The sequence below is a fragment of the Ammospiza caudacuta genome, chromosome 25 (assembly GCF_027887145.1).
Source record: "Ammospiza caudacuta isolate bAmmCau1 chromosome 25, bAmmCau1.pri, whole genome shotgun sequence".
Lineage (NCBI taxonomy): Eukaryota > Metazoa > Chordata > Aves > Passeriformes > Passerellidae > Ammospiza > Ammospiza caudacuta.
The window spans coordinates 2,109,366-2,134,833 of NC_080617.1; the positions used below are offsets into that span (position 1 = coordinate 2,109,366).

Here is a 25,468-nt window from a genome sequence, read left to right on the forward strand (position 1 = left end):
AAGGATTGTCTGCTTTTTCTTTCTCTCCCTCTGCCAGCCCCGACCCTCCCCTCTTCCAGGGACCCCCAGAGCCCCCGAAACCCCCCCAAAACCGGGGGGACGGAACCCAAGCACCCCCCGGAGCCCTGGGGGCAACAAAGCGGGGCCTCGGCCGGAGCGACAGAGCCGCCCGGGATTGAAGGCCCGGGACAAGGGGGAGCCCCCCCGGGATCAAACCCGTCCCGGAGAATAGGGGGACCCTCCCCAGGAGAAGGGGGAGCCCCACAGACCGAGGGGCAGCCCCCGGCGGGCCGGGCCCGGGGCAAGGCGGCTGAGGGCTGCGATGGGCCCGCGCCCCCCCAACAATAACCCCCGTCCCCGTTACCGGAGCGCCCGCGGGGCCGCGCTCGGGGCCCGGGGGTCCCCCCGCGCCCCCTCCCCGCTAACAATGGGCCCAGGCCGCGGCCCCGACAGGGAGCCGGGCGGGAGCGCCGGCGCAGCGCCCCCGCCGCCGCTCGCCTTCGGGGCGGCCTGGGGCCTCTCCTCCCGCTCCCCCCGCCAATATGCGCCCACCGGCGGGTCCGCGGGGGTCCGCGGCGCGGCGGGGCCGGCCCCGGGCCGGTACTCACGGGCGGAGCGCTCGGATGCAGACGGATGCCGGGCCCCCCCCGGCCGCTCGCCGCTGCCTCTCCCCGGCCGCTCACTCCGACAACATGGCGGCGCGGCGGGGCCGAGGCCGCGCTGCACCACGGGAAGGCGAGGCCGCTCCAGCGCCGCCGGGACGGGGCGGGAGGGACCGGGAAGGGCCGGGACGGGACGGATCGGATCGGATCGGGATGGACCGGACCGAACCCGACCCGGCCGCGACGTGCCCGGGCTGTTCCCCGACCCTGCCACACTGCCCAGGCTGGGGTCAGCCCGCAGCGCCCTCCCAGCGTGGCCCCTGCCCGGCCGGGGTGCGGGCACAGCCCCGCCTTCAGCCCCGCGCTGCCGCTGGCACCGCTCGCCGGGCTGGCGGGGATGCGCCCGAGCGCCCCCAGCCTGGGCATCCTGATTTCCCCCCTAGTCCGGGCATCCTGAACGCTCTGCACCCCTCTGCCTGGACATCCCGCAGCCCCCGAGTCCCCCCTGGACATCCCGCAGCCCCCGAGTCCCCCCTGGACATCTCACAGCCCCCGAGCCCCCCCAGCCTTGGCACTCCCGATTTGTGCACAGCGAGCCCCTGCAAGCCGGGACACCCTGAGACCCCCATGCTGGGCAACCTGGACACCCCAAGCCTCCCCACCTGTGCACCCTGAGCCCCCTAAACCTGGGCACCCCGAGTGCTGCCCGTACGAGACCCCCGCCCCAGCCGGGGCACCCTGAGCCCCTCAGCCCGGGCTCCCGGAGTCCTCCCCAGCCTTGGCACTCCCAACTCGTGCACACCGAGCTCCCCAAGCTCGGACACCCCGAGCCCCCCCAGCCCGGTCCCCCCGAGCCCCCAACAGCGCTGATTCCCCTCCTGCCCCAGAGCCGCACCGGGGGCACCGAGCGCCGGCTGCACACCGGCGCCTCCTCACCCTCCACCACCAACACAAACACAATTTTGGGGCGCTTCTCCCTTGGTGCCTCCCCCTGCCCACAATGCCGGGGCTGCGAGGGAACTACAGCCCCCGGCGTGCGGAGCCCGGGCAGGGCAGGGCGGGCGGCGCTGGCCGCTGGGAGCGGTAGTTCTGCCCCGGCTCCTCCATGTTAAAGGGGCAGCCCGTGGGTATCGCCTTTGTGCCCTCTGCCCCTCCTGCACCTCTGCCCCTCCTGCCCCGCCGTGTTTCGCTCCCGGGGCCCTGAGGGGAGGCTGAGCCCTTAATGCGCTCATGGAATATTTTCTCCCCGTCTTGGCGGGGCACGCAGGGAGCCAGGAGGGAAGAGCCGGTGCTGGGGAAAGCTCGGGACGTGCCCGCACTTGCACGGAGAGAGAAGCGGCAGCTGCTCCCAAGGGCTCCGGCCGGCCTGGGGCACACAGAGCCCGCGGCACGGGCGGGTCCCGCAGCCGCCGCTTTTGTGGGTTATGAGGGTGCAAGAAATCATTTCAAGCCCGGGTTCTCGGTCATTAAAACACGTGCAAAGCTGGATCCAGCCGTGCCTTGCTTCCATTTTCTGCTCGATGGGCTGCCGGGGTGCCTGATGGGTGTTTCCATCACCTCATCGCCTCCTCCAGCGTGCACTCCCTTGTGGGGCAGCAGGGCCGAACCCAGACCCCCAAAACCTGGGGAAACACGGCTTGAAGGGTTTGGGGTGGGTGCCCCAGGCCGGGTGTGACAGGACAGTCAAGATAAACAGCGAGCAGAGGTTTTCCCTGCTCAGGATGGGTTTGGAGCCGAGCCTTGTGCAGACACCCAGAGGTGGCTTTGGCCACCAGCAGCCTGGCTTGTGTGGCCTGGCTGGGATAAACTCGGCTCTGCTGGGATAAACTCGGTTCTGCTGGGATAAACTTGGCTCTGCTGGGCTCGGCTTTGCTGGGCTCGGCTCTGCTGTGACACTGGGCACGCACCCACCCGTGGCTGAGAAGTAGACATGGCTCTGCTGGGTCATCCCTGTGGCTCCAGTGTCTTGAATTCCCTGGAGAGGGGAAGGGGCTGGAGGAGAAGAGGCTGAGGGAGCTGGGAAGGGTCTGGAGCCCCAGGAGAGGCTGAGGGAGCTGGGAAGGGTCTGGAGCCCCAGGAGATGCTGAGGGAGCTGGGAAGGGGCTCAGCCTGGAGAAAAGGAGGCTCAGGAGGGACCTTGTGGCTCTGCACAGCTCTTGCTAGGAGGGGACTGCAGGGGGGAGGTCAGGCTCTGCTCCCAGGAACAACATGGCAGGAAATAAACTCAAGTTGTGCCAATGGAAGTTTGAATCAGGAAAAAATTGGATATCAGGCATTGGCACAGAAAGTGAAACCATAACCCCTGAAAGTGTAAAAAAAATATGTGAATGTGGCATTTGAGGATGTGGTTAGTGGTGAACGTGGCAGTGCTGGGTTAATGGTTGGACTGGATGATCTTAGAGGTGCTTTCCAGAAGCCCAAATATTTCCATGATTCTGTGGGGGCCCATGCAGTGTCCCCAAGACGCCAACTGTGTGGGCAAGGCCAGCCTCTGGCTGGGGTGGAAATGTGAGTGGTGGAGCTGTGTCATCTGGGCACTGCACCAACTCAATCTGCCTGCACACCCTTCTCCTCTGGTTCCACCCATCTCCTGGGCACCCTGGGCTGGTACAAGGCACCAGAGATGGCTCCTGGCTGCCAAAGATTTGGGCTGCAAAGCCTGGGAGGTCACGAGTTCTTTCCCAAAACCATGTCCTCACTGGGGACAGGGGGCTGGGGTGTCCCTGCAGTTCTGCACTTTTACTGGGGTGTCCCTGCAGTTCTGCACTTCTTCTGGCCACTTTTGGGGTGTTGTGCCTGCCAGCTGCCACCCTCAGCTCCCCACCAGGCTGTCCCTGAGCTGTCCTGCTAGTGGTGGCCCTGATGTCCCCACCAGGCTGTCCCTGAGCTGTGAGGCAGAGATAAGAGCTCTGCCAGGTGGGCTCAGCACACACCCAGGCTGCTTGCTGACACTGGGAACGTGCTTTCTGTTAATTATACCTGGGATAATTACAGTTATGCCGGTGTAATGAGAGGGGGAGGGAAGGAGTCCTGCTGGGGATGAAATGTGAGGGGTTCAAACCCTGATTTCCAGTGAATTTTGCCGAATTTAGGGAGAAGTCCTGCATCTGTGAGGCTGAGGGGAGTTTGGGTCTCATCTCCAGCACTTCCATCCCTCCCACAGCCTCTCCTGCCTCCCACCACTGCCATCCTCTCTTCTGCCTCAGACCTTGCCCAAGCTCCCAGCTGGTTGCCATCCATGGAAAAGTCTCCCACTGGGAGAACATGCTGCTCCAAAAGCTTCAGAGCCAGAGCGAGAGGAACAGGCAGTGAAATAACTTCCACCTCCACAGGAAAAACCTTCTGGGGGTGGAAATGTCCTTCTGATCCTCCTTGCACCGTTGGCCACCAAGAGGTGCCCCAGCTGCCTGACCCTGCCTGACCCCATAGCAGTGTGACAGAAGCTATCCTGGGATGCATCTTCATCTGCTGAGGGAAAAAGGGACCTACAGGGGGTGACTGTGTCCTCCCACCTCCAAATGTCTTCTCCCTCTCAGCCCCACGGAAGGGGCTTCAATCCACATTGAACATCAAAATTCCACATCCCCACCAAATGGCCAAATCCAGACCCTCCCTCCCTGCTCTGCCCAGACGCTGTGCCCGGTGGCACGATGCCCAACACCACAGAATCTTCTCTTTGAAGGAGTCTAAGAGCAAACAAACCCAGCTCTGCTGCATGATTCATCCTCCTGGGAGCAGAGCTTCCCACAGCTCCACCATGGAGACACCTGCACGGCACAGGGGGCTCACCTGGGAGAAAAAACAGCTTGAGGAGCTCCTAAAAGTGGCTTCAGTGCTGCCCCAGGGAGGCCTGGCTGGCCCCAGCCTTGGGATATCCAATATTTTTATTTCAATGACAACTTGATGCCTGCAATTAAAAGCTAAATTGAAAGAAAGAGGATCTCCCTCTGTGTGGGGCACCAACATTTCCTTGGCCACCAGAAAATAAAAAATTAAAAAATTCACTGACTGACTCAATTTTTCCAAAGCCAAGCCAAAAACTGCTGAGGTCTTTATGCAGAATACTTTCAGAGTGTGCTGGCTTGACCAAAAAACCCTTGCAGAGCCAAGTGCATCATTGATTTACATCACTGGGGCAGCATTTCATCAAACCTGGAGCCTTGAGACACAAAACAATGACCAGCCCTGAGCTGGGCAGCTCCAGCTCCTGAGCACATCCACTGCTCCAGAGCCCTGAAATCAGGACCCTTCCCAGTGCCACCTCCATGGAAACCCTTCCTGAGCTGGACCTGTCATCAGCAGTGACCAGGGAAGGTCTCTGGGCTCTGCAGCAGCTCTGAGCCCTCTGCTTTCCACCGACACCTCTCACCCACAGGTTTCTTTCCACGCTTGTGTTGAGACACCCAGAGCAGATGGGATTTTTGTTTTTCCTTCAGGAGTCCCAGCCAAGTGTCTAAAAGCGGCTGCTGAACTGTTGTGGTTATGGGAAACTGCAGGGAGTTCTGGCTGAGGACCCACCTGGCAGCAGCAGGGTCTGAGAGTTTGGTGTTGGCTGCAGAGCTGCTTTTTCTTGTGAAAATACAGCCCCCAAGATTAAGGTTTTTGAGCAGCTCCCACCCACCAGCTGGGCTTAGGGCTGTGCATGGTGTCCCCAGTCCCCGTGCAAGGACAAAGCTGCTCTGGGGGATGTCCTGAGACTGCTCAGATCCCACTGTTTCCTCTCAGGGAAGCTGCTGGCAAAGCTGTGCCACATCCCATGGTGAGGAAAGAGCCATGGCAATGCCTCTGCTTCCCAGGGGAATGGGCTTCCAGCACAGATGGGCATGGAGCCACTGGAGAGTCCAGAGGAGGACACCAGGATGGACAGAGGGATGGAGCAGCTCTGCTGGGAGGAAAAGGTGGGATTGTTCAGCCTGGAAGAGAAGCATCTTCCAAATTGTGACCAAATTGTGGCCAAATTGTCACCTTCCAGTGCCTGAAGGAGCTACACGAAAACTGGAGAGAGATTATTAATGAGGGGTTTGGAGGGACAGGAGGCAGGGAATGGCTGCCAGTGCCAGAGGGCAGGGCTGGATGGCATCTTGGCAATTGGGAATTGTTCCCTGGCAGGGTGGGCAGAGGCTGGGCTGGAATTGCCAGAGCAGCTGTGGCTGCCCCTGGAGCCCTGGCAGTGCCCAAGGCCAGGCTGGAGCACCTGGCACAGTGGGAGGTGTCCCTGCCATGGCTGAGGGTCGGATTTAGATTTTAAGGTCCCTTCCAACATAAACCATTCCATGTTTCTGTGATCCCAGCCATGTCCTCTGCTGTCCCTCCTCCAGTTTGTCCCAGCTCATGGAGCCCCTGCAGGAGTCAGCCAGAGGCTGGCAGTGAGAAATGCCCTGGGGTAGAGCAGATAAACCCAGGATGGATTTATGGAATCCATAATAGTCTAAATCCAGGATAAGAGGCACACAGGGCTTCTCACTCTGTAGGGTCAGGAAGGTTTTCCCCAGAGCCCAGGCAGCAAGGAGTGTTTTGGTCAGGAAAATGCTTTGTAGACAAAAGTTTTTTTGTTTTACAGGCACAGGGGTCAAGGGCCACTGGAAGGGAACCCCGAGTGCCCCTCTGCATCCCCTGCCACACTGAAAATGAGGATACAGTTCAGAAACCTGCAGGAACAGCAGCCACACAAACACCTGACAGAGCTCTAAACCAGGAAAAAGGAAATTCGTGTTTGGTTTAAAAACCACCTGGGTTTTCCCCCCTGCTCCTGCTGCTGAGACGTGTCACAGCCCTGCTCACGTTCCCACCTCCCAGCAGCCCTTTGAAGCAGCTGCCAAAACCTGCAGGGATCTGGGGAGAGGGAACAGGAGCAGGGAGAGAGGCTGAAGGGTTAAAAGGTGAGAGCTGGGGTGCCAGAGCTGCTCCCTGCACACAGGGGATGGAGCACAGAGCTGGGAGCTGCTGGGAGCTGAAAATTCAGGCAGGAGAGATCAGGTGGTGGCAGCTTCACCCCGGGCGCAGGTGGCTGTGGTGGGACCTCCAGGGGGGTGACTGATGTCCTCCCAGCACTCTGTGGTGTCCCTGCAGAGTGACACTGCTGTCCCTGTGGCTGAGATCCAGCTGGGAAGGAGCTGCAGGATCCATGGGCAGCACTTCCAGGGCCTGGAGGAGCCTTGTCCCTGCTCAGGACATGTCACCTGTAGCACCTGTCCCTCCACGAGCCTGGCCCTTTGTGTGGCCTTGCAGGGTCACCCTGATGCCCTCCGAGCTGGAACAGAGGCCAGATGGCGTTAAGGGGAATAAAGTGAATATTTATTGCAGAGCCTTCAAAGGCCACACCCCAGCAGTACCAGAGCCACAGTCGGGACTCTGCCCAGATGGCTCCAAGATGGAAGCAAAAGAGAGTTTGATCACGAGAATTCACATTTTTATGAGTTTTGGTCCATTTGCATATTGGAGTTTATTGTCCCATTCCAGCTTTAGCCCGTGCAGTCCCATCCTGCTTGTTTTTCTCTCTTCAGCCCACGGTGTTTGTGCTCTTGGGCCTGAGATTTGGATCGTTTCTTGTCACAGACATCTTTTGTGAAAAATCCTTTCTTGGGATTTTTCTCCCTTGTGAGAAGCTGTGGCCTCAGCAACAAATGTAAACAATGGTTATTTGCTGCTGTGGAATGTAACAGGTGCATCTGTGATTGGTCTCGGGTGGATGTTTGGATTTACTGACCATTCACGGCAGAGCTGCTCTTGCTCTCTGCTGAGACACAGATCTTTGTTATTCATTCTTGTCTATTCTTAGCTTAGCTAGCTTCTGAGAACTTTTCCTTCTATTCTTTTTAGTATAGGTAAAATGTAGTATATATATCATAAAATAATAAATCAAGCCTTCTGAACATGGAATCAACATTCTCGTCCCTCTCTCACCCTCAAAACCCTTGTGACCACCGTCACAATTTCTCCTTGGTCCCCAGCTAGAGCAGGAATTGTTTTGTCTCCCTGCTCTGTGCACAGAGCTAACCATCCCATAATGTGAAGCCCAGACCCACACACCAAAGCAAATCTGAAAATAAAAAAAAAAAAAGCAAAAATCTGAGGCATTAACCCCAAAATCCAAGCTGGATCCTTCCCCCACCCACCTGCTCTGTGGGCACCAGGAGGGGTGGCTGGGACAGGGGGGCTGCCCCAGGGACACAGACACTGCCTGGGGCCATTTCCCACCCACTGCTGCCACCTTGTCCCCAAACGCTGCCGTGGTTGGAGTGACAGCAGCTCCTCAGAGGGGCTGCTGGGGCTGCCCTCCTTGGGGATCATCCCCCAGCCCGTTCCTTGTCCCAGGTTCTGTCATTAACGCTGTGAACAGGAGGCTGATTAAGGTTTCCAGCTCGTTTGTTATCGTTAAGGACACGGAGGCTGGCTTTTCTCAGCAGGCAATTACGTGACTCAGCCCTTTGGAAGCCTCCTGCCCTCGTGTCCACATGACTTCTCCTCACAGCCCCACGGCCTGATTGCATTTCTGGGGAGTGATTTCCCTCTGCCAGCTCCCTGCTCCTCATTTGCATTGCATCAGCCCTTCCCTGGAAATCTGGAGAGGGGATGCTCTGACAGGATCATGGAATCCTGGAATGGGTTGGGTTGGAAAGGACCTCAAAGCTCATCAGGTTGCCACCCCAGGGACACCTTCCCCTGTCCCAGTGTCCAGCCTGGCCTTGGGCACTGCCAGGGCTCCAGGGGCAGCCACAGCTGCTCTGGGCACCCTGGCACAGCCCAAACCTCTCTAACCAGGCCTTGCCAGCCTACAAACCCCCTGTGGCAAATGGCACTGGGGGCACCTGGAACCAGCCAGGCAATCATTCTTTCCTTTCCTTTCTCCATTTGCTGCAATGGGTTTTGGTGCTGGTTTCCATCCTTGGTTCAGGAATGTGAATGCCAGAGTGGTTTGGGTGGGAAGGGATCTTCAATGGCAGCTGATTGCAGCCCAGGGACACCTGCCACTGTGCCAGGTGCTGCCAGCCCCAATGCCCAGCCTGGCCTTGGGCACTGCCAGGGCTCCAGGGGCAGCCACAGCTGCTCTGGAACCTGTCCCAGGGAAGAATTTCCTCCTAATATCTAATCTCAATCTCTCTCAGTTAAAAACCATTCCCCTTTGTTCTTCCACTCTCTCTCTCTTTGCAGAAAGTCACTCTTCCTCTTTTTTACCAACATCTCCAGAGCCAAGCTGGGCTGGAGCACAGCACTGAGACCAGGGGACCCTCCCCCTGCAGCCAGAAATATTTATTAAAATTTCTGTGTATATTGGACAATATTTACCATTCCTGGAGCAGAGGCACAGAGCAGCAAAGCTCACACAGGACTCACGAGGTGCTGGCACTGCCCAGGCTCCCCAGGAATGGGCACAGCCCCAAACCTGCCAGAGCTCCAGGAGCCTTTGGACAGGGCTCCAGGCATGCCCAGGGTGGGGTTGTTGGGGGTCTGGGCAGGGCCTGGGGTTGGACTGGATGATCCCTGGGGGTCCCTTCAGCTCAGGACATTCTGTGACTCTCTAATTTTACAATATTGTTCTGGCAGCTGGGTTTTCCTAGTCCCCAACCCCACTCTTTGCTTCTGGCTCCCCAGACCTTTTTTTTGGTGTTTAATTTCTCCAAATTGCTCTCATCCTTGTCACACTGGATGGGGTGACAAGGAGCTGGTGCTGCTGGGGTGGCCATGGGGCCCTCCCCAGGGCACAGCTATCTGCTCCCTGCACCTTCCAGACGTTTCCTGTTGTGTTCCCAGCTCAGAGAAACCAACGGCCCCAAAACTGTCAGGTTTCAAAGGCCCTCACCCTGCCAGCTGCAGCCTCCTGGGCTCAAATTTAGGAAACAGCAGTGTTACATTTGCCTGTAACCTTAATTCAGCCCCCTCAGGCTGTGCACTCCTTAATTACAGGCTCACAAATGAGGGGGTTTGTGTGACACCCCTGGCCCAGGTGGGGCTGGCTCTGTCCCAGGGCAGAGAGGGACAAGGGGACCTTCCTGTCCACTCCATGTGTCCACTCCTGGCCAAGCTGGAAGGAGCTTAAAGAGCAGAATTTTGGTGTTTGAAATGTTTTTGCTTTTCCTGTGTCTGAGCAATTCTGCAGAAAGCCAGGAGGGTTTGCTGGGCAGTGCAGGGTGAGGGGGGGAGGCTGAGCCTCTCTGCTCCCAAACCCAACCCTGCTGCCACCAGGGTCCCCCCAGAGCCCTCCCCAGCACCTCCTGTGCTGCCCAGGGCTCCCTGGGGCCTCCTGCCTCTCCCCTGGCCCAGCAGAGCTCCTGCCAGCCCTGTGACACACACAGCTGGGCTGTGCCATCCCTGCCATCCCTGTGACACACACAGATGGGTTGTGCCATCCCTGTGCCATGCACAGCTGGGCTGTGCCATCCCTGCCATCCCTGTGCCATGCACAGCTGGGCTGTGCCATCCCTGCCATCCCTGTGCCGTGCACAGCTGGGCTTTGGGCACAGGCTGTACCATCCCTGCCATCCCTGTGCCATGCACACCTGGGCTGTGCCTCCTGCCATTCCTGTGCCCACACACCTGGGCTTTGGGCACGGGCTGTGCCATCCCTGTGCCACACAAACAGGTGGCCTTTGGGCACAGGCTGTGCCTCCTGCCATCCCTGTGCCAGGCACAGCTGGGCTTTGGGCACAGGCTGTGCCATCCCTGACATCCCTCTGTCACACACACACACCTGGGTTTTGCATAGGAGCTGTGCATCCCCGCCATCCCTGTGCCCATTCACACCTGGGCTTTGGGCACACCTGTGCCATCCCTGCCATCCCTGTGCCCATTCACACCTGGGCTTTGGGCACGGGCTGTGCCATCCCTGCCATCCCTGTGCCACACACACACACCTGGGCTGTACTTCTTACCATTCCTGTGCCACTCTCACACACATCTCAGCTTTGGGCACAGCTGTGCCTCCTGCCATCCCTGTGCCACACACACACACCTGGGCTGTGCCATCCCTGTGCCATGCACACACCTGGACTTTGGGCACAGCTGTGCCTCGGGGCAGGTGGAGGCTGTTTCATTCCACCTTTCCTTGCTCCCGGCTGTGCCTGGGGCTGCTGCTTCTCCCTCCTGCTGCACCCAGCCCAGGGCACAGCCCGGGGCACAGCTCAGGGCACAGCCCGGACACCTCCTGTCCCTCCCAGCCCCAAGGAGCTGCCCGGGAGCAGCTGGAGCTCGATGGTTTCACTGGTTTTTGCAGAAAGGAGAGAGATGCAGCTCCCTGAGGCCAGGAATGATTTATCCCGACCCTTCTGCCCTGCCCCACATCCCTCAGCTCCCTCATCCCCCCCTGGAGCTCCCAGCTCCTCCCTGCTCCTGCTGGAGCTCAGGTACCCCTGGCTCGGGAGCCAAATCGCCTCGGTGTGATCTGGAGGCAGCAAATCCCAGATCCGTGCTGGGCAGGGCTGAGGCACCCTCTGGAGCTGCCCTGGCCCTGCTGTGGGGCCGGAGAGGGAGGAGGGCAGGGAGCATTGAGAGCTGACCCCAGGTGACGCTTTGGGGTGGTGGTGGCACCAGCCGGGGGTTCCACTTGCAGATCATTGTTACAATTTATAATTTTGACGGTCAGCAGGAGCCAAGCTTTGCTCACACAGAGGGACAACACAGCCTGGCTAGGAGGGTTTGTTCAGCCAGTCCCAGGTGGGAATTTGCGTGATTTTCCCTGTTCTTGCAGCCATCCAGGCTGTAACCGAGGGATTTACTCCAGCTCACACTCGAGTCTTGCACTTGTGGTGGCAAAGAGATGTGAATCTTTCTGCCACTTCTGAGCCCTTCCCTTCCCTTCCCTTCCCTTCCCTTCCCTTCCCTTCCCTTCCCTTCCCTTCCCTTCCCTTCCCTTCCCTTCCCTTCCCTTCCCTTCCCTTCCCTTCCCTTCCCTTCCCTTCCCTTCCCTTCCCTTCCCTTCCCTTCCCTCTCGCTCCACCTGCAAGCCCCCCTGGCTGCTGTGACAGGAGCAGGACAGAGCCCACAGAGGTGAGTGGGGTCTGCAGGGCGAGTTTGGGAATCCTGGAGAGCCCAGAGCTGTGACCAAAGCTCTGGAGCCAGGATCAGCACAGAGAATCCTCTGGAATGGTGCAGGAACACCCTGGAGCTTCTCCTGCCATCTGTGCCAGCTGCCACCTGCCCCTGCTCCCAGCAGTGTCCCCTGCCCTGCTCACGGTGGCTCTGGCACCAAATCCCGGCCAAATCCACCCTCCCTGCCCGCTCCGAGCTCCAGCTGCCCCCGGCCCGTCCTCAGGCTCTGGGGCCAAACCCGGCTGAATCTGAGCTGGATCTGGGGCAGGACCAGAGCAGGACCTTGCTGAGCTCCAGTGAGGGATCCTGGCTGCTCATCCTGGGGACTGATGGGGCCACAAAATTATATTTATATTTATATTTATATTTATATTTATATTTATATTTATATTTATATTTATATTTATATTTATATTTATCTATACTATTTATATTTTATGTTTATATTTATTTATATTATTTTGATTTCTATATATTTATAGTTATATTTATCTATATTATCTATAATTTTACATTTATATTTATTTTTAATAGTTTTGACTTCTATATATTTATATTTACATATACTATTTATACATTTTATATTTATATTTATTTGTATAATTTTATTTTCTATATATTTATAGTTATATATATTTCTATGATTTTGATTTCTATATATTTATATTTCTATATATTATTTATAAATTTTATATTTATATTTATTTATGTAATTTTATTTTATATATTTATATTTGTATCTATTTCTATAATTTTGATTTCTATATATTTATATTTACTTAAATTTCCATAAAAATATATAATATATATTTGCTATAGATATAGATAAAGACAGATAGAGATCTCGAGAGTGAAATATTGTGCCCGTGCTGTGGCTGCACCACAGGCAGCAGAAAAAGCCCCAGATCTGTCCCCAAGGCAGGTGTCACATCCATGCAGTGCCCATCCAGGTGTCACCTTCCAGCCAGGACCGGAGATCATGGGACACCTGAAAGGGCATTTCACTGGGGATGAAAAGTCGGGAATTTTGGGGACACCCAACCCATGTCATGTCGTGGGTGATGTGGTTTTAGGAGGGTGTCCTTGGGACTGTCACATCTCCACTTGGCTGGGACTCCTGGAGAACCATCCCTGCTTGCTCAGGGATGTTTTTTCCTCTGTCACCATGATGTTTTCTGAAAAATCCCTTTGCCAGGATTTCTTCTCCTGGGAAGCTGAGAAGCCTCAGAGAAAAATGTCAATAATAATTATCTGATTGCTTCTCCTTGTGTTTTGCTGCTTTGGAATGTGGTAGGTGATTCTTTCATTGGTTCCATGTGAATTGTGTGTTCTTAATGACCAATCACAGCCAGCTGTGTCAGACTCTGAGGAGTCACGGGTTTTTATTATTCATTCTTTTCTAACCTTCTGATGTCTCCTTTCTCTTTCTTTACTATAATTTTAGTATATCATTTCTTTAATGTAATATCATAAAATAATAAATCAGCCTTCTGAGAACTTGGAGTCAAATTCTCACCTCTCACCTTGTCATGGGGACCCTCACAACACCACAACAGTTTACTCCATCCCTCCTTGCTCAGTTATGTGTCTCATTCACATTCTCTGAAAAATCTCTTTGCCCAGGATTTTTCTCCTGGGAAGCTGAAAAAGCCTCAGAGAAAAGGAAAACAATTCTTATTTGCTTCTCCTGTGCTGTGCTCATGTGGAATGTGTTTGGAGATTGTTTACCCACAGGTGATTGTTCCATTGGATTCTGCTGGGAGTTGTTTTCACTCTTTGGCCAATTGGGGCCAAGCTGTGTCAGGACTCTGGAGAGAGTCAGGAGTTTTCATTATTATCCTTTTAGCATTTAGTAAATATCCTTTCTGTTTTCTTTAGTATAGTTTAGTATAGTATTTAATGTAATATAGTATCATAAAATAATAAATTAGCCTTCTGAGAACATGGAGTCAGATGCATCATTCCTTCCTGCCATGGGGCACCCTGCAAATACAATAGGGATGTTCTCTCCATCCCTCCTTGCTGAGGGATGCTCACTCCATTCCTGCTTACTCAGGGATGCTCATTCCGTTCCCTCCTCACTGAGGGATGTTCTCTCCATCCCTCCTCGCTCAGGGATGTTCACTCCATCCCTCCTTGCTCAGGGATGCTCACTCCATTCCTGCTTACTCAGGGATGCTCACGCCATCCCGACTTGCTCAGGGATGTTTGTTCCATCCCTCCTCACTCAGGGATGTTCTCTCCATCCCTCCTTGCTCAGGGATGTTCTCTCCATCCCTCCTTGCTCCTGAGCCCAAGCAGGAAGGATCAAACCCCGAACGTGTCCCTTGATGGTTTAGCTTGGTGAGAGCACCTCAGAGCTGCGTTGCCCGGGTCCCAGCACACCTTGGAGCTCCCAGCTGGCTCCCCACATCCCCGAGCCCTGAAAAGCGGCTCTGTGCCTTTGTTGGAGGCTCTGAAAGCGCCTTTTTTCCTCCTGAACATCTGGGCCTTGCCAGGCCCCGGCGGCTGCGCGAGGCAAAATTCCTCCTTTGTTGCTCCTCCGCCGTTTCTTTGCTGGGCTGGGGATGGAAGAAAATCAGCTCGTGTGTCTGCTGCCCTTGCCGGGCTGGGGATGGAAGGAAATCTGCTCGTGTTTCTGCTGCCCTTGCCGGGCACGGCCCACTCGGGGCTCTGCACGGAGCCCGGGCAATGCTGGGACTCGGTAATGCCAGCGCGGCCCCGAGGGGAGGGGACAGGGGCTGTGTGAGGGGACAGGGATTTGGGGAGGGGACAAGGGACTGTGTGAGGGGACAGGGATTTGGGGAGGGGACAAGGGACTGTGTGAGGGGACAGCGCTGAGAGGGGACAGGGGTTTGGAAAGGGGACAGGGACTGTAGAGAGGGGACAGAGATTTGGGGAGGGGACACCGCTGGGAGAGGACAGGGGCTGTGGGAATGGGACAGGGACTTGGAGAGGGAACAAGGACTGTGTGAGGGGGCGAGGGTTTCGAGAGAGGGGACAGGAGCTGTGGGAATGGGACAGGGGCTATGGAGAGGGGACAGGGCTGAGGAGGAGACAGGGACTGTAAGAAGGGGACAGGGCTGGGAGGGGACAGAGGCTGGGGAGAGGAGACAGGAGTTGGGGGAGGAGACAGGAGTTTGGGGACGGGACAGGGACTGTGGGAACGGGACAGGGGCTGGATGGGGGACAGGGGTTTTGGGAGTGAACAGGGCTTTGGTGAGGAGACAGGAGCTGTGGGAATGGGACAGGGGCTGTAGGGAAGGGGACAGGGGCTATGAGAATGGGACCCGGGCTGTGCAGAGGGACCGGCTGGGGCCAGGGTGGGAGGGGTTCAGAGGGACCCCCCCAGACTCCCCCGTGTCTGTATAAATACAATGCCCACACTCACTGGATTTTAAATCTGGGGTGTCCCCATGGTTTTTTGGGATGCTGCACCTTTGTCCCGGCTATAGGCTTTGCCGAGGGCAGGGTGGGGACATCACACGGTGACATTTGGGACAGCTTTTGCCCCGAGAATTCTACCTGCTGCCCTCAAAAGACCATTCTGGCTGTAAAACCAAACCTGTGGTTATAAACTCGGACTTGTGTCCCAAAATTAAAGTTTTAATGGAAAACCACGTTAAGGAGCCTATCCCAACCGCCAGTTTGATGCTCTCCCGCCCTTCCCAGGAGGGCGAAGCCGCAGCTCCGCCACCTCTGGAGGATGGCCCGGCTGCGGAGCCTGGATGGGCCGTGCTGGGCCGGGCTGGGCTGGGCCGGGATGGGATGGGATGGGATGGGAAGTTGCTGGGGAAGAGGCAGATCCGTGGTAGGGCAGGAGAAGGATTCAACCCTCCCACCTGGCTGGGGAGGAGCTCAGAGGGATGAAAGCCCCGGCTGGGGGTCCGTGGGATGCTGGAGTGCTTTGGCCATGGAATGAACCGACCTGAAGAGCTGCCCCAGCCCTGAAGCCTCCAAAATCAAGGAGCCTACAGAGATGCTGCAGGGCTGGAGCCCCTCTGGAGCCAGGCTGGGAGAGCTGGGGGTGCTGCCCTGCAGAGGAGAAGGCTCCAGGGAGAGCTCAGAGCCCTTGCAGGGCCTGAAGGGGCTCCAGGAGAGCTGCAGAGGGACTGGGGACAAGGATGGAGGGACAGGAGGCAGGGAATGGCTGCCAGTGCCAGAGGGCAGGGCTGGACGGGATCTTGGCAATTGGGAATTGTTCCCTGGCAGGGTGGGCAGGGGCTGGGCTGGAATTGCCAGAGCAGCTGTGGCTGCCCCTGGAGCCCTGGCAGTGCCCAAGGCCAGGCTGGGCATTGGGGCTGGCAGCACCTGGCACAGTGGCAGGTGTCCCTGCCATGGCAGGGGTGGCACTGGGTGGAGTTTAAGCTCTCTTCTCAACCCAAACCATCCCATGATATAAGATGGGGAAATGTGGGGCATTCAGAGCCCTGAGGAGGGAGGTGGCAGTGTTAGGGAAGGGAAAAAGAGAAAAGAATTAAAAAAAAAAATTAAAACCCACCCCCACCTTAATCACCTGAACTGCCCGGGGAAGGGAAGTACCCCGAAGCAGAACAGCACCAGCTGAAACTTTCCTTTGACTTTTATAATTACAGAATAGAAAAGAAATCCTCGATTCACGTTACAAAGACGGGCTCATAGAAAACCAAGCCAACGGAACAGAAACACCCAAGGTCCTGGAGCGCCGTGCCCGGCCCCTGTGGAGCCCAGGGCAGGGAGGGAGGCTCTTCCCAAGAGCTTTAATGCAGTGAGCTCTTCCTGCTGGCTTTGGGAAGGGTTGGGACATGGGGAGTGTCTGTCTGTCCATCCCATCCCACCCCATCCCAGAGCAGGTCAGTGCAGCATCCTCAGTCCTGGAGAGGAAAATAAACCCCAGAGATGCTGCTGGCCCCAGGGCTTGGGGATGGGGATGTGTTCTGGGGGATGAGGGGGATCACTGCCTGAAAAAAACACGATTTTCCAGGGAAAAAAGAGGGGCAAAGGGTGGAAAATTATTGCCTGTAGAGTTCACAGCTTGGCTGGAGGTGGCTCAGCCCATCCCAGCTCTGGGCCCTGGCGTTTCCAGGGCTCCCTCTTGGGAAGGGCCAAAAACCATTCCAGGGTGTACAAAACTGCCCTGGCACTGGAGGAGAAACAGCTGGGAGGTGACATCCACCCAAATTCCCCAGCTCCCTCCCAGGGGGGCAGGGTGGGCTTGGGAGCAGATCCAGGATCCTGGAGGAGCCTCATCCCACGGAAAGGAGAGCGAGGAGCTTCTGGGGAGCTGGGCCACTCCAGGAAACTCCTTTTTTTCCTTCCAGTTCTTTCAAGGCTTTTCCTTCCCAGCTGATCTTCCTCCTGCAAAGCAATCCCTGCCCAGCCCACCTCACACCCCCCAAAATCCTCCCCCAGTGCCGGTGTCCCTGTGCCACTGCCGCTGATGGATGAATTTGGCACCGAGCCCCCTACGGATGAAGGGACCAGGGTGGGACCCCCAGCCCTGGGTGAGGTTTGGGGGGCCCTGGGTGTCCCAGCCCTGCTGAAGGCACGGTGTCAGCCTTGGAGGGGGTGGGGCTGCTCAGCCAGAGTCTACTCAGGCACTTTAAATTAAATAAAAACCCAAAGAAATGATTGGAAGAAAAAAAAATCCCAAAGCAAAACCCAAAACATTCATCAGATCGTTCCAAGGGCCGGGGAGGGGCCACAGCAGCCTCGGGGCTCCCAGCTCGGAGCAAGGCCCCAAAACGTGGCAGGGAGGGGTGCAGGGGGTTCAGGGTCCCGTGTGTCCCCTGTGTCCCCAAATCAGGGGCCGGATCCGACTGCTCGGAGCGTCCCAGGGCGAGTCCTGGCGCTGCTGCTTCATCCCGGTGGGAGAATTCCTGCTGGAGCACAAATCCCGTGCTCGGAGCCAGTCTGAGCCAGATCCGGAGTGGCAGGACATTGTCCCAACCCTGCCTGTCCCCAGGACGGTGCTGTCCCTGTCCTTGTCCCAAACTCTGCTGCTCCAAGGAAAAGCCAGGCTGGGACAAACACATCCAGCGGTGTCCGTGAGCGCTGCCACCTCCGCACTGTCCCCGCGTCCCCACGGCGGGCAGGGGGTGCCCAGGGGGTGGCACAGCCCCCGCCGTGTCCCGGGTGATCGCCGTCGTGGCCCCGTCGTGCCCGGGGTGGTGGCATCAGAGGGTGGTGGCACCGCGGGGTCCTGGCGCCGCTGGCTCCGGTTATCCCGAACTGGAAAAGAGGGGACAGCAGGGGCTGGGAGAGAACCCATGGAGTGTCCCCAGCTGGGGACAAAGAGGGGACAGCAGGGGTTGGGAGAGAACCCATGGAGTGTCCCCATGTGGGGACAAAGAGGGGACAGCAGGGGCTGGGAGAGAACCCATGGAGTGTCCCCAGCTGGGGACAAAGAGGCACAAAGGGACAAAGAGGGGACAAAAAGGGTTGGGAGAGACCCCTGGTGTGTCCCCATGGGACAAAGAGCCGCGGCCAGAAGGGGACAGGGACCTCTCATGGGGTCACTGCTCTCTTGCACCCGTAAAAATGTCACAGAGTGGCTGGGGAGCAGGGCAGGTGTCCCCTCACATGGGGACACTGTGCTCCTGGGGTTCATCCCTCTCTCTTCGTGGTGTGTCTATTATAATTTTTAATTTATTTTTTGTATTTTAATTTTTATTTTGGGTTTTATTTTTATTATTGTTGTTATTATAATCAACATTGTTATCCTTGTTATTATTAATAATTTTATTGTTGTTCCTGGGGTTCATTACTCTCTCTTCTTGGTGTGTCTATTATGATTTCATTTTTTTTTAAATTTTATTTTTATTTTTGATTTTGGATTTTATTTTTATTATTGTTGTTACAATCAGCATTGCAATTGTTGTTATCATTAATAATTTTATTGTTGTTATTATTAATACTACTAATAATACAGTTGCTACTACTACTATTGCTAGTATTATTATTATTATTGTTATCTTTTGCTTAATTTCAGTTATTAAACTGTTGTTGCTGCACAGGTTCTCCCTGTTATTGTTGTTGCTATTTTGGTCTTTATTGATAATAATACAGCTCCTCCTACAACTATTATGACTGCTACTATTACTATTATTCCTGTTATTATATATTCTTTAATTTCAGTTATTAAACTGTTATAACCACACAGGTTTTCCCTGTTATTGTTGATATTTTTCTTCTTAATAATAATAATAATACAGCTCTTCCTCCTACTATTATTCTTGTTATCTTTTTCTTAACTTCAATTATTAAACTGTTGTTACCCCACAAGTTCTCCCTATTATTGTCGTATCTATTTTTATTTTTATTAATAATAATAATACACTTGCTACTACAACTATTACCACTATTACTACTGCTGTTATTCTTGTTATTATATTTTGCTCAATTTCAATTATTAAACCGTTGTTATAGCACAGGTTTTCCTTATTGTTAACAACAGCAATAGAATAAAAATAAAAATAAAACCAACAAAAACCCCCATAATAAAACCCCCCATAATAAAAATAAAAATAAAACCAACAAATAAATATATATTTAATATATATAACATAAAATAATGATAATTAATATTGACTATTGATTATTGAGAATAATAATAATAATAATGATGATGATGATGATGATGATGATGATGATGATGATGATGATGATGATGTAATTATTCCTGGACCTCCCCACATGTCCGTTAATTCAATCACAGCTAATTAGAAGCTGCAGAATGAGCTGTAATTGCTGCAGCCCGGCTGGCCCTGGGGACATGAATGACCCTGGGGACATGAGTGACCTGCCCCACAGAGCCAGGCCAGCCCTTGTTTGTCCCCTGGCTGGTGAGAGGAGCAGTGGGACCCCAATGTCCCCTCCCTGTCCCCTCCTTTGGGGACAGGGGCACCCCCGAGTCCCTGAGCTGCCCCTGCTGACAGGGGGATGGAGGGGACACGGAAATGACGACTGCATTAATTAATTAATCAGTGGGTCATTAACGAGCTGCTGGGGACAGGGTGGTGGCAGTGTCCTGGTGTCACCCAACGCCCCAGCCAGGTCCCTGGCAGCTGGAGCAGTGCCAGGGGGACACTGGGAGGGACAGAGGGCACAGGGAGGGAACAACCCCCAGGACAGGGACAGGGACCCCCAGGAACTGAGGTGCCCCCACCTGGTGACACAGCCCCAGCCTGGTGACACAGCCCCAGCCTTCTGTGCCAGCACCTTCTCTGTCCCCTGTGTCCAAAGCTGCTGTCCCCAGCACTTCAAACCCAATTTTGAGCTGATTTCCCCAAATCCTGCAGCTGTCAGCCCTGACCACGCGGCCATCGGGGTGTGCTGGGCCTGCAGCACCCCCTGGCACCCCCTGTGCCCTGGGGGATGACATGGGGACAGGACAGAGTCCCCTGTGCCCCTGGGGGTGACATGGGGACAGGACAGAGTCCCCTGTGCCCTGGGCATGACATGGGGACAGGACAGAGTCCTCTGTGCCCTGGGGGTGACATGGGGACAGGACAGAGTCCTCTGTGCCCTGGGGGTGACATGGGGACAGGACAGAGTCCTCTGTGCCCTGGGGGTGACATGGGGGTCAGGGTGGGCTCCCCTGTGCCCTGGGGGTGACATGGGGGTCAGGGTGGGCTCTCCTGTCCCTCTGCCCATGGTGGCTTTGCCCAGTCCCACCCAGGCAGGGCTGAAGGGACACAGGGGACGTGTCCCATCCATGGGACAACACTCCTGGGACCCCCAAGGTGAGGGAGGACACCCCAGTAAGCCCCAGGATGTGCCAGGAGGTGCCAATGCCACCATCGATGTCCCCATCCGTGTCCCACCCACACCTGGGGGGCTCCCAGCCCCGTGAAGGGGGCACAGCACCCATGGGTGCTCCCCCCACCCCAGCAGTGTCCCCAGGCAGGGCCCAGCAGTGTCACAGATGGATTTGTCCCCCCCCAGCCCCTCTCTGCCTCCCCAGTGGCATCGCCTGCCCTTCAATTTGCATACAAGGCTTAAAACATAATTAATTTTTGGCAGCGGGCAGAGCCTGCTCGAGGTTAATCCCTTTAGATTTGCGAGCCTTATCTCGCTGGGGCGTTTATCGAGCTCGGCTTAGCGGGGAACGGAGAGCGAGGAGGAGTCGGCAGCGCTTAACAGGGGAGGGAGGGAGGGAGGGAGGGAGGGAGGGAGGGATGGTCCCTGGGCATGGCGGGGGAGCTCAGTGAGCAGAACCCAGCGAGCAAAACCAAACCCAGCGAGCAAAACCCAGTGAACCAAACCCAGTGAGCAAAACCAAACCCAGAGAAGGAAACCCAGCGAGCAAAACAAAACCCAGCGAGCAAAACCCAGCCAGCCCAGCAGGCAAAATCCAGCAAACAGAACCCAATGAGCAAAATCCAGCAAACAGAACCCAGCGAGCAAAACCCAGGGAGCAAAACCAAACCCAGCAAGCAAAACCAAACCCAGCGAGCAAACCCAAACCCAGCAAACAAAACCCTGTGAACACAAACCCAGCGACCAAAACCCAGCGACCAAACCCAAACCCAGCAAAGAAAACCCAGCGAACACAACCCGGTGAGCAAAACCCAGCGAATAAAACCAAACCCAGCGAACATGTACCACAAGCGGATCCTCCCCAGAGCACCCGGCCCTGCCCGGGTGGAGCCTGGGCACTTGCAGGGAGGATGCACAGCCCCAAGTCTGGGCACACCGAGGGTCCCGCACCCCTGAGCACCCCGGCACTCACGTGTAGAGCGGCTGTAGCTGCAGGTGCGACGTCTTCTGGGGTGCCTGGTAGCCGTAGGAGTCAAAGCCACCGATGAAATCAACTGGGGAGAGCCGGGAGAGAAACAGGGTGAGCCGGGAGGTCCCGGTGGGATGGGAACATCCCAGGCTGCAGCTGCATCCCGTCAAAATGTGACACCCCAGGGAAATGCTACTGCTCAGTGGGAAATTGGGAAACCCTCAGAGCCCCTGCAGGGCCTGAAGGGGCTCCAGGAGAGCTGCAGAGGGACTGGGGACAAGGATGGAGGGACAGGAGGCAGGGAATGGCTGCCAGTGCCAGAGGGCAGGGCTGGATGGGATCTTGGCAATTGGGAATTGTTCCCTGGCAGGGTGGGCAGGGGCTGGGCTGGAATTGCCAGAGCAGCTGTGGCTGCCCCTGGAGCCCTGGCAGTGCCCAAGGCCAGGCTGGAGCTCCTGGCACAGTGGGAGGTGTCCCTGCCATAGCAAGGGTGGCACTGGCTGAGGTTTCAGGTCCCTTCCCACACAAACCATCCCAAGATTCGGTGATCCTGACCCACCCCAGCATCCCAGGGAATCCCAGTGCTGCATTCCCGAGGGAATAAATCAGAATCGCAAACTGGATAAGATCAGAAGGGATCACTGGGTGTCACCGTGTTTCCCCAGACCTGACCCCTCTCCCCAGCACAGCCAGCACAGGAATGGACTCCAGGTGCAGCCAGGCTGGGAATTCCAACCTTTCCAGTATCCCCAGCAGCACCCAAGTTCTTAAATCCCACACTGGGGTGGTTTATCCATGGGTGTCCAAGAGCTGAGAGCTCCAGGGCAGAGCCCCCCTCTCCCAGGATATTTCCCTTCCTGACTCAATATTCCAGCAGCTCTTAATTTTAACACCATCCATCCATTTCAAATCTAATAAGATATTCCATTAAAAAAATGCATTTGCATCCTGGGCTGAAGCAGCATTAATATTAAAATTGTGTTGGATGCAGAGTTTGTGGGAGTGCAAACGTGCTCCAGAGCCGCCAGCGCTGGATAAACCCTTTGGAAAGGAGCTGTTCCCTCAGGCAGAGGCCAATTCCTCATGGAGATGTTTTATTTCCATGGGAAAGGAGGGGAAACACCGGGATGCTGCACCCCAGGCTGGGCTGGGACCACCTGTGGGCATGGGGGGGTGCTGAGCCCGGTCTGATCCCGGGGCTGATCCTGGTGCTGAGCTCAGTCTGATCCTGGTCTGAGCCTGGTGCTGACCCCGGTGCTGAGCCTGGTCTGAGCCTTGTGCTGAGCCCAGTCTAAGCCCCATGTTGAGCCTGGTCTGATCCCAGTGCTGAGCCTGGTCTGAGCCTGGTCTGATCCCAGTGCTGAGCCTGGTCTGATCCCAGTGCTGAGCCTGGTCTGATCCTGGTCTGACCCCAGTGCTGAGCCTGGTCTGATCCTGGTCTGACCCCAGTGCTGAGCCTGGTCTGATCCTGGTCTGATCCCAGTGCTGAGCCTGGTCTGATCCCAGTGCTGAGCCTGGTCTGATCCTGGTCTGACCCCAGTGCTGAGCCTGGTCTGATCCTGGTCTTATCCCAGTGCTGAGCCTGATCTTATCCCGGGGCTGAGCCTGGTCTCATCCCAGTACTGAGCCTGGTGCTGAGCCTGGTCTTATCCCAGTGCTGAGCCCAGTGCTGATCCCAGTCTAAGCCTGGCTCTGATCCCAGTGCTGATCCTGGTGCTGATCCTGGTCTGAGCCCAGTGCTGAGCCCAGGGAAGGAGAACATCCCTGTGGTTGTGGCCCAGCCCTGCAGGGATCTGCCAGCTGGTGGGAATTAATTAACGGCAGATGAGCTTTTAATGCCCTTGGACAGCCTCAGCCTCGACCACCTGGTTCAGGGGCTGGAGTACTCCCCGAGGGGGGTTTGCAAGGATTGGCGTGGGATCAGGGGGAGCAGCACAGACTGGATAAAGTCAGCCTTCACTTTGCCTAAAATGCTGTTTTCTCCTGGTTTGGGGTGAAATCCTGGGAGCGGGGACACAGCCCAGGGGACACAGTGTCCCCAAGACCCTGTGGCTGCCAAGGGAGGAGGGAGGTGACAGCGGCCCCATCACACCCCAGCAGCTCTGCCTCACCAGGGATGGGAAAACAGGGCAAAAACCCAACTAAAGGGATTTCCTCAGCTGCTGGGACCAGGGCATTGTTTCCCCAGACCCCGCTGGGAGCTGCCATCCCGCTCAGGGTGGCACCAGCAAGGACATTGTCCCCCTGTCACCCCAGCCAAGGCACTCACAGCTGTCCTCCTCCTCCAGGAACACTTTGCTGACGTAGCAGGCGTAGACGAAGCCGAAGAGCTGGGGAGAAACAGGGCAGGGAGAGGCTGGTTATGGGGGCATGGGCAGCACAATGGGCACAGTGCCAGTGGGGGCATGGCTGGGGGCCTGGGAGTGACCTGGGGGGCACTGGGAGTGAATTGGGGGCACTGGGAGTCACCATGGGCATGAACTGGGGGTCCTGGGAGTGAACTGGGGGGCACTGGGGGTGACCCAGGGGCCCTGGGAATGAACTGGGGGTCTTGGGAGTGAACTGGGGGTCACTGCAGGTGACCATGGAGTCCTGTCAGTGACCTGGGGGCTAAGAGCAGCCAGAGCCCATCCCAGGGCAGTTTGGGGCGCAGCAGCATTGGGTGGATTCAGCTGCACAAGGTGGGGCTGGAGCTGGCACCCCACAGAGGGTGCTGAGCCCCATACAGTGCTGGGAGCACCTTTGGGGACCCCAATTCCCCTTAAAACTCCATTTTAGGGAGCTCTGCCTCCCGGTGTGTCCCATTGCCACCTCCCTGTCACAGCAGGTGACAGTCACCTGTGAGGGGGGACCCTCCCTCCTGGCAGGCAGCACATTCCAGCAGCTCATTCCCAGGGAGTGATTCCTCCATCCCTGCAGCATCCAGCCCTCTACATGACAAGTTTTGGGGTGGGACACACCCCTGAGGTGGTGGCAGGGCTCTGTCTGCTCCTCTTAGGGTGACAGAAATGCATGATGGAGACACCACAGCTCCTCTGCCCACCCCAGCCCCTCCACCCCATGTTGTATTGCACTAAATAGTTTATTTAGGTGCTGTTTGCACTAGGTGATGGGAAATTTGTACTGAGTATGGTATGTCACATAGATTATTTCCCCTCTCCCATCCCATGGTCTGTCCCTCAAGCACCCCTCTGCTGTACCCCCATGGTGGTCTGGCCCCTGGTTACCCCTCCCCAGTGGTATCCCATTGGCTGGGGTCCTCTTTCACTGCCCCCATCCTGAGGTATAAAACCTCACTGCAAGGCGGTTACACCCTTTTGTTACACCTGGGTGGTGACAGGAGCCAGAAGTGTCCATTCCCAATGGACAATAAACAGAACACTTGTCCCCACGTGGAGAAGAGCGCTTCTCGTCTTTGACTTTGCTCATGTCAGACTGTTGTATTCATATTTTTGTTATCTGATTTCTACAGTCCCATACCTTCTGAGTGGTTTTCTCACACACAGCTCTTCACAGCAGTGTTGCTCCTGCTTCTTCATCAGGGCTCCTCCAAGGCTCTCCCTGACCGGCCAACCCACCCCCTTTTATCCCAGTTATCTTCATTAGCCAGAGCTGCTGCCCAATTAAGGACATCACAGCTGCAGCCCATTTAGAACAACTAGGATTGGGGCAAGGCCACTTATACAATACGTAGATTTTACCAAGACTCATAGGCCACTTATACAATGCATAGGTTTTACTATGGCTCAAAGGCCACCTATACAATACATACTAAGACTCAATGGCCACCTATATTTCCCCCTTTTCTTTTAACAATTATACAATTACAACACATATAACCTACCATGACTCAAAGGCCATGTACCTCCACAGCTCCTTGAATCAAAGGCCCTGTTTCTTCACAGCTCTTGGCTGTCTTAACCTCCACAGCTCTCAGGCTGCCTCACAGCTCTTGGCTGTCTTATTTTCTGCAACTCTCAGGCTGCCTAATCTCTTCCACAGCTCTTGGCTGTCCTATCTTCAGTCACATCGGGGTCACCGCTTGTTGGTATCATATTTCTAGAGTCCCATACCTTCTGGGTGGTTTTCTCACAAGCAGCTCTTCACAGCAGTGTTGTTCCTGCTTCTTCAT

At 55.8% G+C, this 25,468-nt stretch overlaps 2 protein-coding genes across 5 annotated transcripts in view; both read right to left on the reverse strand.

Annotated features, from left to right (window-relative positions):
* Window positions 1-829, reverse strand: part of PUM1 (pumilio RNA binding family member 1) — a 101,445-nt gene extending 100,616 nt beyond the window's left edge. For all 4 annotated transcript variants that reach the window (XM_058819861.1, XM_058819862.1, XM_058819860.1 and 1 more), the window contains exon 1: window positions 609-829. The gene's annotated coding sequence lies outside the window, so the exon portion shown is untranslated. The remainder of the gene's footprint in view (window positions 1-608) is intronic.
* Window positions 830-17,650: 16,821 nt separating this feature from the next.
* NKAIN1 (sodium/potassium transporting ATPase interacting 1) overlaps window positions 17,651-25,468 on the reverse strand; it is a 40,235-nt gene continuing 32,417 nt past the window's right edge. The window contains exons 5-7 of the mRNA XM_058819808.1: window positions 23,606-23,666; window positions 21,340-21,421; window positions 17,651-17,837 (exon numbers count right to left, since the gene is read on the reverse strand). Coding sequence (XP_058675791.1) covers window positions 17,828-17,837; window positions 21,340-21,421; window positions 23,606-23,666 — 153 coding nt within the window. The 3' untranslated portion in view covers window positions 17,651-17,827. The remainder of the gene's footprint in view (window positions 17,838-21,339; window positions 21,422-23,605; window positions 23,667-25,468) is intronic.